The sequence below is a fragment of the Nerophis lumbriciformis genome, linkage group LG38, assembly GCF_033978685.3.
Source record: "Nerophis lumbriciformis linkage group LG38, RoL_Nlum_v2.1, whole genome shotgun sequence".
NCBI classification, from domain to species: Eukaryota; Metazoa; Chordata; class Actinopteri; order Syngnathiformes; family Syngnathidae; genus Nerophis; species Nerophis lumbriciformis.
Genome location: NC_084585.2, coordinates 11,774,112 through 11,787,149, shown reverse-complemented (window position 1 = coordinate 11,787,149; position 13,038 = coordinate 11,774,112). Strand labels below are relative to the sequence as shown.

General features: G+C 40.2%; 1 protein-coding gene across 3 annotated transcripts in view; it reads left to right on the top strand.

The window, feature by feature from the left end:
- The window catches only part of cacna2d2a (calcium channel, voltage-dependent, alpha 2/delta subunit 2a), a 629,987-nt gene that overhangs the window by 9,347 nt on the left and 607,602 nt on the right, over positions 1–13,038 (top strand). For all 3 annotated transcript variants that reach the window (XM_061932344.2, XM_061932346.2, XM_061932343.2), the window contains exon 2: positions 5,009–5,090. In XM_061932344.2, coding sequence (XP_061788328.1) covers positions 5,009–5,090 — 82 coding nt within the window. The remainder of the gene's footprint in view (positions 1–5,008; positions 5,091–13,038) is intronic.

Sequence of the window (13,038 nt, the reverse complement as noted above, 5' to 3'; positions counted from 1 at the left end):
TTGGAAATCGAGGTCCCAGAGTCTGGAGGAAGACAGGAGAGGCACAGGATCCACGTTGCCTGAAGTCTAGTGTAAAGTTTCCACCATCAGTGATGGTTTGGGGTGCCATGTCATCTGCTGGTGTCGGTCCACTCTGTTTCCTGAGATCCAGGGTCAACGCAGCCGTCTACCAGCAAGTTTTAGAGCACTTCATGCTTCCTGCTGCTGACCTGCTCTATGGAGATGGAGATTTCAAGTTCCAACAGGACTTGGCGCCTGCACACAGCGCAAAATCTACCCGTGCCTGGTTTACGGACCATGGTATTTCTGTTCTAAATTGGCCCGCCAACTCCCCTGACCTTAGCCCCATAGAAAATCTGTGGGGTATTGTGAAAAGGAAGATGCAGAATGCCAGACCCAAAAACGCAGAAGAGTTGAAGGCCACTATCAGAGCAACCTGGGCTTTCATAACACCTGAGCAGTGCCAGAAACTCATCGACTCCATGCCACGCCGCATTAACGCAGTAATTGAGGCAAAAGGAGCTCCAACCAAGTATTGAGTATTGTACATGCTCATATTTTTCATTTTCATACTTTTCAGTTGGCCAACATTTCTAAAAATCCCTTTTTTGTATTAGCCTTAAGTAATATTCTAATTTTGTGACACACGGAATTTTGGATTTTCATTTGTTGCCACTTCAAATCATCAAAATTAAATGAAATAAACATTTGAATGCATCAGTCTGTGTGCAATGGATAAATATAATGTACAAGTTACACCTTTTGAATGCAATTACTGAAATAAATCAAGTTTTTCAAAATATTCTAATTTACTGGCTTTTACCTGTATATATATCCATTCATACATTATATTACTTACATTTATTTTCACGTAAAAGGTATGGCGACTTTTATTCTATTTTGTAGTAGCATTAGAGACTTCCTTGTTCACTTACGGAATTCAGTCAACTTTCTTTGTTTTCACTTTATCGAACTGCGCATGCAAGTGATTTCGAGGCCACATTGGGGCCTCTGTGCGTTTACACTGGAGTCTGATAAAGATCATATTTTGCTTGCAGTGTAAACAGTCAGTTAGAAAAAATCCTGTTTGGGCCACTTTGACCTGCAGTTTAAACCAGGTCATGATGTCCTGGTACTCCAGACAAAGCATGCTGTGACTTGGCCAGTCTATGATTTCTCCGACTTGTTCAATTCAGTACACGGTCTCGTCTCTCTTGTCTGCGGTAGAAATCTGACATTTAAAAGTGACATTTGTCACCGTAATCGGTTTTATTACTGCGTTGTCTTGCTGGGAGGAAAAGGTTGACACTAGTTGACTAGCAAGTTTATTAATCTGATAGCAGCGCTTCTCCACAACAATATTTGTGTCATTTTGGCTCCTAGGTTGCCTGCTGATTTTTAAATCATCTGGCAAACATCTCAATCCGTGAAGTCATTTCTTACTTGCTGCGAGAGACGCTCTGCATTTGATCTCTTAATTCCACATTTGGCCTCCGTCTGATGGAGATCGGCTCCCTGCTAGGGGTGCGATTCTGTCCCACCCAAGCAGTTTTCTTGCGGAGGTGGTGATCAGAGCCATACTGACCAGATATGGGAATACACCGCAGGAGGCGGGGCTGGTGCCGATGGCTAATCTGTGCAATAGGAGATAAAAAGGTGAAGGGACCAGTGGTGTGGCACCAACCACATACATACTAGGAGAACTTTATGAAAAACACACCAAACCCAACCAAAAAATGTGTCACAAAACCAAAATAAGATCCCATTTTGTGAACCGTTCCACCCCTACCAGAACAACTGGTGTTCTATTGTTTCAGGCCAAGCGTAGCAGCATGAGAAATATAAAGAAAGCCTAGTCTCATGACATCCAAGTCCAGCTTTAATGGTCTTTAAAGGGCAAGGTTTACGCGGATGCCTAGAGGACGTTAACTTTCCAAAGTGTTTTAAGCATTATACTCCACCCTTTATGGCTTTTAGGACTCTATGACATACAGTATACTGCGTCCACACACACAGATTAGCTTTGTGTGTTGAAAGCGAGTTGAATGTCTAACGTTTGCTATCATTAAATGTATATACTATCAGAACAACAACATGGCTGCAAATTGTTAGTTTTAATTCGATTTTCCTCTAAGGTTATATTTCTCCTCTTTTGTTGAGAAGAATTGTTGTACAAACCCCGTTTCCATATGAGTTGGGAAATTGTGTTAGATGTAAATATAAACGGAATACAATGATTTGCAAATCTTTTTCAACCCATATTCAGTTGACTATGCTACAAAGACAACATATTTGATGTTCAAACTGATAAACATTTTTTTTTTTTGCAAATCTAACTTTAGAATTTGATGCCAGCAACACGTGCCTAAGAAGTTGGGAAACGTGGCAATAAATACTGATAAAGTTGAGGAATGCTCATCAAACACTTATTTGGAACATCCCACAGGTGAACAGGCAAGTTGGTGGGTGCCATGATTGGGTATAAACATAGATTCCATGAAATGCTCAGTCATTCACAAACAAGGATGGGGCAAGGGTCACCACTTTGTCAACAAATGCGTGAGCAAATTGTAGAACCGTTTAAGAAAAAACCTTTCTCAACCAGCTATTGCAAGGAATTTAGGGATTTCACCATCTACGATCCGTAATATCATCAAAGGGTTCAGAGAATCTGGAGAAATCTCTGCATGTAAGCAGCTAAGCCCGTGACCTTCGATCCCTCAGGCTGTACTGCATCAACAAGCGACATCAGTGTGTAAAGGATATCACCACATGGGCTCAGGAACACTTCAGAAACCCACTGTCAGTAACAGTTGGTCGCTACATCTGTAAGTGCAAGTTAAAACTCTCCTATGCAAGGCGAAAACCGTTTATCAACAACACCCAGAAACGCCGTCGGCTTCTCTGGGCCTGAGCTCATCTAAGATGGACTGATACAAAGTGGAAAAGTGTTCTGTGGTCTGACGAGTCCACATTTCAAATTGTTTTTGGAAACTGTGGATGTCGTGTCCTCCGGACCAAAGAGGAAAGGAACCATCCGGATTGCTATAGGCGCAAAGTTGAAAAGCCAGCATCTGTGATGGTATGGGGGTGTATTAGTGCCCAAGGCATGGGTAACTTACACATCTGTGAAGGCACCATTAATGCTGAAAGGTACATACAGGTTTTGGAGCAACATATGTTGCCATCCAAGCAACGTTATCATGGACGCCCCTGCTTATTTCAGCAAGACAATGCCAAGCCACGTGTTACAACAGCGTGGCTTCGTAGTAAAAGAGTGCGGGTACTAGACTGGCCTGCCTGCAGTCCAGACCTGTCTCTCATTGAAAATGTGTGGCGCATTATGAAGCCTAAAATACCACAATGGAGACCCCCGGACTGTTGAACAACTTAAGCTGTACATCAAGCAAGAATGGGAAATAATTCCACCTGAGAAGCTTAAAAAATGTGTCTCCTCAGTTCGCAAACGTTTACGGAGTGTTGTTAAAGAAAAGGTGATGTTACACAGTGGTGAACATGCCCTTTCCCAACTACTTTGGCACGTGTTGCAGCCATGAAATTCTAAGTTAATTATTATTTGCAAAACAAAAATAAAGTTTATGAGTTTGAACATCAAATATCTTGTCTTTGTAGTGCATTCAATTGAATATGGGTTGAAAAGGATTTGCAAATCATTGTATTCTGTTTATATTTACATCTAGCACCATTTCCCAACTCATATGGAAACGGGGTTTGTACATTCTTTGGTAACAGGTTATAGTTTGCTTTGTACATACTTTTAGCTGTTTGCAAATGCACCAACTCGTTGAATTTTAATATGTTTGATTTAATAAATAAAGTGTTTGTATGTTCTCTATATCCAACATTATGTATTATTGTAATTTATCTTTTTTGTAACACTGTTAATGAATGAAGCACACATTTGTAGTAGTTTCCCCATATTTCTACACAATAACTCAGATATGGTAACATTAGCGAGCAGTAAAGAATATGAAGTGATTTTTGGTCTAGAACATGTTTAGCTTTATTCATTATTGACGGGTTTCTTGCCACTTTATGTTGTATATGTTTTACTTGAGATTTCCTATTCATTTTATCATCCATTATTACACCCAAAAATGTGTTTTGTTTTACCCTTTCAATATCTATGCTGTCTATTTGTATTTCTGTTTGACTTTCTCTCTTACTGTTACCAAATAGCATTATTTTAGTTTTACTGAGATATAGGTGAATGTCTTAGAGAGAAACGTTGAGGTGCTGGAGAATGTTGCAATAAATGCTAACAAACATCCTGTATGGCAGGATTTAGACTATCAACTGGATGCATTTCACGTCATAGGCGATGCACATATGAAACATTTGTGAAGTTTCGGGGAATCTGTTATACAATCCATACACTAATAGATTCGTCTTTAATTTTGAACATAATGCCTATTTGGTTGATTGATTGATCACATAGCGTTTTTGGTGCAATATTAAAAGTACGGTGTTGAGACAATCATTCAAAAAATGATTGCGTGGAACTGTTTCTGACTGCTTGTTGCTAGGCAGATTGCATTGTTCCCCTGAACAAAAAGCAGAGAGGCATAAGAACACAGGAAATAACTCAAAAAACAAACCACTGGAAATGAAAACTCTCAAAAACATTTTTTGTCTATTAAGCATTAGGTCTTCTCGAAAAAAGAAAATATCCGCTGTGGCTGTAGGCAACCACTTTCAACGCCAAAAGATGACATTAGCTGCCAGTGATCAGCATTCAGCAGATTTTTCTACCTCTGCATGCGCTTTAAAATGTCAGCTGCACTCCTCAGAACTCCATATTGAAAGAAATAGCGCACCCACGTCATGTGCTGCACCTGCCTTCGTTGTTTGGTCCTGAAGCAGACACGCTTTGGCTCAAATTCATCCGTCCACATCCTCGCTTACCTCCAGCAAGAAAGAAGAAAAGTAAACAAGTGTGATCATGTGAGTTGATGCAAATTGAAAATGTCTCGTCTTCCTTTTCCAGAATGATTCACTGGGCTGGACGCATCGAGAAGGAGCTGGAAAAAGTTCTGCAGCACGTCACCGGAACTCAGCAAATGAGATCGGTGAGTAAAGCTTAGTCAATGATGACCTTTTATGAACATACTTTTTATCACCTGAGTGATATGAAATAGAACCTGTTTGATTTGAGTCAATATGGCTTCCTCCCTGCACGAGGCAGCATGTAACGTGTGGCAGATGGCTGAGGCGGGTCGTGCTTGACACTGGTTTAACATGTCCCGTCTTCACACATTAGCTGAAACGCACCCTGAGATAAAAGCTTTGTTATTGCCGGCGAGTGTGCGTCATCCGGCTGGTGGCGTCCTGAACTTGGGCCGTAGCACAGCGAGGGAGGGAGTTGACAGAAGTAAAAGGTTAATGGACATTACTGGATGTCAGTGCAAGATAATGTTCAATGTCACCAAACACTCACGACAGCTTGTCTGCATCGGCACTACATTTATTTATGTGTTACACAAACGTACGTCTTGCTGTATGTGTGCATCACTGGAATAATGCCCCCAAGTATGAATCATTAGGAAACATTAACACTTACTATTAGGGATGGGGCGGTTTATGAAAAAACCTGTGTTGTTCCAATCATGGGTGGTGTAAACCAGTGTTGGGCCGTGAATGCAAAAAATATCTGTTTCTCCGTTTGTCCGTTTGGCCTCAGCAGTACACTTTTCCACCACTTGTGGCAGTGATGACAATATCAAACAAAAAGAAGAAGTCTGGAGCTAAAGTAATAGAAAAGTTTCTTAAAGGCCTACTGAAACCCACTACTACCGACCACGCAGTCTGATAGTTTATATATCAATGATGAAATCTTAACATTGCAACACATGCCAATACGGCCGGGTTAGCTTACTAAAGTGCAATTTTAAATTTTGCGTAAAATATCCTGCTGAAAACGTCTCGGTATGATGACGTCAGCACGTGACGTCACGGATTGTAGAGGACATTTTGGGACAGCATGGTGGCCAGCTATTAAGTCGTCTGTTTTCATCGCAAAATTCCACAGTATTCTGGACATCTGTGTTGGTGAATCTTTTGCAATTTGTTCAATGAACAATGGAGACAGCAAAGAAGAAAGCTGTAGGTGGGAAGCGGTGTATTGCGGCCGACTGCAGCAACACAAACACGGTTGATGTTTCATTGTTTACATTCCCGAAAGATGACAGTCAAGCTTTACCATTGGCCTGTGGAGAACTGGGACAACAGAGACTCTTACCAGAAGGACTTTGAGTTTGATGCGCAGACACGGTACCGTGAGTACGCATGCAGCTGCGGGGCTTCCAAACTTTGGGTACTTTGGGGAAATATATGTACTGTATGAACTTTGGGGAGGTGAACGGTACTTTGGGCTGTGGGATTGAGTGTGTTGTGCAGGTGTTTGAGTTGTATTGGCGGGTTATATGGACGGGAGGGGGGGGGTGTTTGTTATGTGGCATATTAAATATAAGCCTGGTTGTGTTGTGGCTAATAGAGTATATATATGTCTTGTGTTTATTTACTGTTTTAGTCATTCCCAGCTGAATATCAGGTCCCACCCGCCTCTCACAGCATCTTCCCTATCTGAATCGCTCCCACTGCCCTCTAGTCCTTCACTCTCACTTTCCTCATCCACGAATCTTTCATCCTCGCTCAAATTAATGGGGAAATTGTCGCTTTCTCGGTCTGAATCGCTCTCGCTGCTGGTGGCCATGATTGTAAACAATGTGCAGATGTGAGGAGCTCCACAACCTGTGACGTCACGCTACTCGTCTGCTACTTCCGGTACAGGCAAGGCTTTTTTATCAGCGACCAAAAGTTGCGAACTTTATCGTCGATGTTCTCTACTAAATCCTTTCAGCAAAAATATGGCAATACCGCGAAATGATCAAGTATGACACATAGAATGGACATGCTATCCCCGTTTAAATAAGAAAATCGCATTTCAGTAGGCCTTTAAGTGCAAAAATTATGACTAAAGTGATGAAATTGTATTTTTTTTTTTTGCACTTTAATTTTATTGACAGTTTAGTTGTTAGTTTAGCATCCATTTTTTTACCACTTTTCCCCTTCGGGGTCGCAAGGGGGTGCTGGAGCCTATCCCAGCTGCATTCGGTTGGAAGGCGGCGTACACCCTGGACAAGTCGCCACCTCATCACAAGGCCAACACAGATTGACAGACAACATTCACACCCACATTCACACACTAGGGACCATTTAGTGTTGCCAATCAACCTATCCCCAGGTGCATGTCTTTGGAGGTGGGAGGAAGCCGGAGTACCCGAAGGGAACCCACGCAGTCACGGGGAGAACATGCAAACTGAGTCCACACAGAAATATCCCGAGCCCAGGATCGAACACAGGACCTTATATGTTAATATTATTTATTATTAAGTTAGTCAGAATTTATTTTGGCACTATGTGATTGTATGTGGATTTATTTTTTGTCAGTTTTTATGAGTCTCTTCTTTTGCAGTATTTGATCTGTATTTATTTTTGTAATCAGTCTGACCTAAGCCTTGATGATAATCTTTGTGATTAACTCATGCTTTCATATCATTTGACAAGGTTTATCCTGTTAAACTGTAAGTAAGTCAGGTCATTTTGCTTTTGCTCTATTCACTATTATTTATCAAACTTGCACGTATTAGTTAAGTTAAAGTTAAAGTCCCAACGATCGTCACACACACACTCGGTGTGGTGAAATTACTCTCTGCATTTGACTCATCCCCATGTTCACCCCCTAGGAGGTGAGGGGAGCAGTGAGCAGCAGCGGTGGCCGCGCTCGGGAATCATTTTGGGGATTTAACCCCCAATTCCAACCCTTATTGCTGAGTGCCAAGCAGGGAGGCAATGGGTCCCATTTTATAGTCTTTGGTATGACTCGGCCGGGGATTGAACTCACGACCTTCCGGTCTCAGGACGGACACTAACTAAGCCACTGAGCTGTTATTTAAGTACTTGTTTATGTTTTTAGTTAATCGTTAATATTTATTCTTTACATTGAACAAGAGAGTCACATTCCTTGTGTGTTTAACATACTTAGCCGCAAGCTGATTTTGATTCTGACTATGAAATCAAGAGTAATATTATTAATTCAGTCTTAATATTTGAGTAGGTCCCGGGCCCCTCTGTAGTGGAAATGTTGGGCTCCTGAGGTCAAAAATGTTACACAATACACACTAATTCACGAGCACAACCAACATTTTAAAGCGCATTAAGTGGTGTATAAATATGGCAACTCATGATACAGTATTACTTCGGGATACAAATGCCCCAGCTTACGAGTTTTTCAGGATACAAGCTGTTTCTAGGCTGATTGTTATGCTTTAGATTGCAAGTATAATTTGGGGTTACAAGCCTCCCCGCCACTAGTTGGCGTAGTGAATGTCACAGTGAACCCTGTAAGATCCGGACAAAACATCCGAACTTTGTTTTTCCAAAGCATGGGAAGGCAGAAAGTGAGTGTAAAGAATAATGCCAAGAAGAAGTGATATTCATTGAAATAAGGAAATAAATAATGGAGTTAGCTAACTTGGTGAAGCAGTTAGAGTGTAGCACCGCCAGTCTGCACCATACTGAAGCAGAATGCGTCGATAACGCCAACCAAGGACGTTAAAATAATATATAGATGGTGGACAATTATCCATGAAAATATGGAGAAGCTGCTATTCGTGTGTTTGACGGAGAAACAGCGAGAAGGAGATACCTTAGAACAGGGGTGTCAAACTCAAATACAGAGTGGGCCAAAATTTAAAACTAAACAAAGCTGCCGGCCAAGGTTGAACAAATTAACCTTTTAGTAGGGATCCAAACAAGTTTTGAATTGAATATTGAACAAGCAAGGCTTATATAACTTTATAGTGACATGCAAAATCAAGTTTCAAATAATAATAATTAAAAAATATCAATGGCATATAAAATACATTTTAAATTAAAATGTAATGCCTATTTTCCATTTGCAGCCTTCTGAGGTATATATCAACATTAACTTTTTCCACAGGCTAATAAATTTGAAAATAAAATAACAATGAATAAACCAACCATTTAGGACTTTAAACTGCTCAGTTTGCAACACACTGATCTAATCTGATGTGCCCAAGCCAGATACCTGGCATCTTTTCTTGGATGCTAGTTTATTAATGTCGGGGCTCAGGCTTTGAGCTGAGGCAACCTTCATTATCGAACGAAGGTGTTCATCAGTCATTATATCTCGTAGTCCGCCCGGACCACAGTCTTGAGGGCGTGCCTTAAAGGCACTGCCTTTAACGTCGACTACAAGCTGTCGTCACGTCTGCTTTTCATCCATTCTAACAACGTGCCGGCCCGATCACACAATATATGCAGGCGTCTGTATGCACAAACATGTGAATGCAAGGCATACTTAATCAGCAGCGATATAGGTTACACTGAGGGTGCCCGTATAACCAACTTTTACACTGTTAGAAATATATGCCACACTGTGAACCCACACCAAACAAGAATGACAAACACATTTTTGGGAGAACACCCGCACCGTAACACAACATAAACACAACAGATCAAATACCCAGAACCCTTTGTAGCACTAACTCCCCCCCCCACACACACCTTGTAGCATCTCGGGCCAGAGTTTGACACCCATACCTTAGAAGGTACAGTAAATACTGTGCATTATTATTAGAATACCTCAAACTATGGTACACTATTTATTATCCAAGGCAAATTCATGTTATATATTCAAATTGTAATGATTTGGGGGCTCCAGCACCGATGGAGTTGATTTAAATTCATTTCAATGGCCGACACTGTTTGGCAGGATGAGTTTTTCGAGGTACGAACTGTGTCACAGAACCAATTAAACTCGTATTCCGAGGTACCGATGGTACTGCCAACTGGTGGAGGTAAAAAACACTATATCAGTAGGTTGCCCACAGCCACAGCTGCTACCTTCAATATGTATTTTTTCAAAATTGATGCTAATTAGAGACACCAGCGATTTTAATTTTTAGTGTAAGTTCATGTGTTTTGATGTTTTTGCCAGCCAAAGAGAGAATTGTACGCGTGTACGTTGTGTACTGCTGTGACAGCGACACGAAGTTAAACGTGGATTTAGTTTAATTTACCCGACAAGTGTCCAAGCGACACAAAGTTAAGTGGATTTAGTTTAATTTACCCTACAAGTGTTCAAGGTTTTTCTCAGTGGACTCAGCTCAATGAGACATGGTCTTGTGTTGAGTGTACATATGGTGATGTGTGTGTGTGTGCGTGTGCACGGCGCAAGTGTCAAGGCATTTATCATGGCTTCGAACAGGAGTCGTCACAGGGTGTGCTAAATGGCCCAGCGTGCTTAGAAAAGCCATTTTCTAAATGGATGCCTCCTCGCTATACGTGTGTGTGATAGAAATCCCGCCAGGCCACAGTGGCTGCTAACAAGATCGCTTCCCTGTTGTTCCCTTTTCTCCTTTTCACCTGCAGACAACATCGTGTTGATTGTGTGCTAATTGTGACTTGACTTTCTGACGTGGGGAGAAAACGCGTGTTTAGATTCCACCCTGACATCAATATCGAAAATCATCAAAGTGTTTTTTTATCATTACCAGCATTTAACAGCATGGTTGTAGTTTGCACTGCTTTGAACTCTTGATATTTCATAATAATAATCATTTACTTGATGTATTCCCTTTGAGGCGGTTTGTGTTTACACTCTGTTGTTGATCTTTTTATGTACTCCAGTACGCACGCACATATTTAAACACACCCACAGCATGACATGTACTTGACCAGGGGAACGCTACCGGTGTGGGCTCTGCCACAGTGTAACGCACCTTAGAATTCTGATTTTAGATGCCTTGCTCAAGGGAGCGTCTATATTAGAACACATCTCTTCTGCTTGATGGAATAGTGTATCTAATTTGGTATAATGTATACAATTTTGATACCCTGTATTAATTTTGGTATAGTGTATCTATATTTGCTAAATTGTATGTAATTTTGGTATAACAAAATTCTAGAGTGTAATTAATTTAGGTAAAAAAAAGAAATTGGTTAAGTCTATTTGATTTGGGTTAAGTGTATACATTTTTTTTAGGACGGTATAGCTCGGTTGGTAGACAAAGACACTTTACCCACCTGCTCCCAGTGCCACCCACACTGGTTTAAATGTAATTTAGATATTGGGTTTCACTATGTAAAGTGCTTTGAGTCACTTGAGAAAAAAAGCGCTATATAAATGTAATTCACAATTCACTTAACTTTTTTGTAGTGTGTTTATATTTGTTATATTGGTTTTATTTTGGTAAAAAAATGGTTTATTCTATTTAATTTTGGTATAGTGTAATCATTTGGTAACATTTCTGGTATAGTGTATACATTTTGGTGTGTATCTATCTATCTATCTATCTATCTATCTATCTATCTATCTATCTATCTAGTATATCCATTTTCTACCGCTTGTCCCTTTCGGGGTCGCAGGGGGTGCTGCAGCCTATCTCAGCTACATTCGGGCAGAAGGCGGTGTGCACCCTGGACAAGTCCATATATATATATATATATATATATATATATATATATATATATATATATATATACACATGTGTGTGTGTGTGTGTGTGTGTGTGTGTGTGTGTGTGTGTGTGTGTGTGTGTGTGTGTGTGTGTGCCTGTACCTCACAAAACAAAGGTCCTGAATAGTCCTGAGTTCAATCCCGGGCTCGGGATCTTTCTGTGTGGAGTTTGCATGTTCTCCCCGTGACTGCGTGGGTTCCCTCTGGGTACTCCGGCTTCCTCCCATCGCCAAAAACATGCACCTGGGGATAGGTTAATTGGCAACACTAAAGTGGCCCTAGTTTGTGAGTGTGAATGTTGTCTGTCTATCTGTGTTGGCCCTGTGATGAGGTGGCGACTTGTCCAGGGTGTACACCGCCTTCCGCCCGAATGCAGCTGAGATAGGCTCCGGCGACCCCAAAAGGGACAAGCGGTAGAAGATGGATGGATGGATATATATATATATATATATATATATATATATATATATATATAGACTGTATATATATATAATTTTGTTAAAAAAAATCGTTCAGTTTGTTTATCATTTTTATACTGCAGGGGTGTCCAAAGTGCGGCCCACGGGCCAAATATAGCCTGCAGCTAATTTTTTATTGGCCCTTGGCAGATTGTAAAAAAAATAATGAATTCATTATTACCAAGACTTGTCCAGGGTGTGCCCTGCCTTCTGCCCGAGTGCAGCTGGGATAGGCTCCAGCCACCCTGGGAGGGACAAGCAATAGAAAATGGATGGATGGCATTATTGTCAAGATGTTATTAATAATGCTCTCAAACTATACATTTATAAGTGCTTGAATTTGGATTAATCATGATTAATAACTAGTATTACTAATATTACAGAGTTGCTTGCATGATTTCAATTTGCTTAAACATTTCAATTAAATAACAAAGGACCCCAATACTTGGTCACAAATGCTATTTTATTTTTGACAGCCCCAGTTATTAGATTACACACATTTTCACCTATAACACAAAGCTAATGTGGTTAGGTAAACTTAGCATATATTGACGTACATTGGTTTGCTTTTAGCATTTTTTGTGTACAAAATGTATTAAAGTGTCCCCGGCATATTTCGATTTTACTTAACGTGGCCCCACGCTGGAAAAAGTTTCGACACCCCTGGTATCGTGTATTTAATTTTTTTGTATATTTGTATTTAATCTTGGTATAGTGTATTCATTTTCGGAAACATATTGGTATGTGTATAATTGTATTTATCTTTTTGAACAGTTTATTTAATTTGGTATAATGTATTAATTTTGGTATATTTTATAATTTTTGGGATCGTGTATTTGATTTTGTTAAATGTATTTAATATTGGTGTAGTGTATTTACCTTTGGTATATTTGTATTTAATCTTGCTATAGGCTTTTGGTATGTGTATTAATTTGGTATAATATATTTAATTTTGTATAGTTTATTTAATTTGATATAGTGTATTAATTTTGGTATAATGTATACATTTTTGTATAG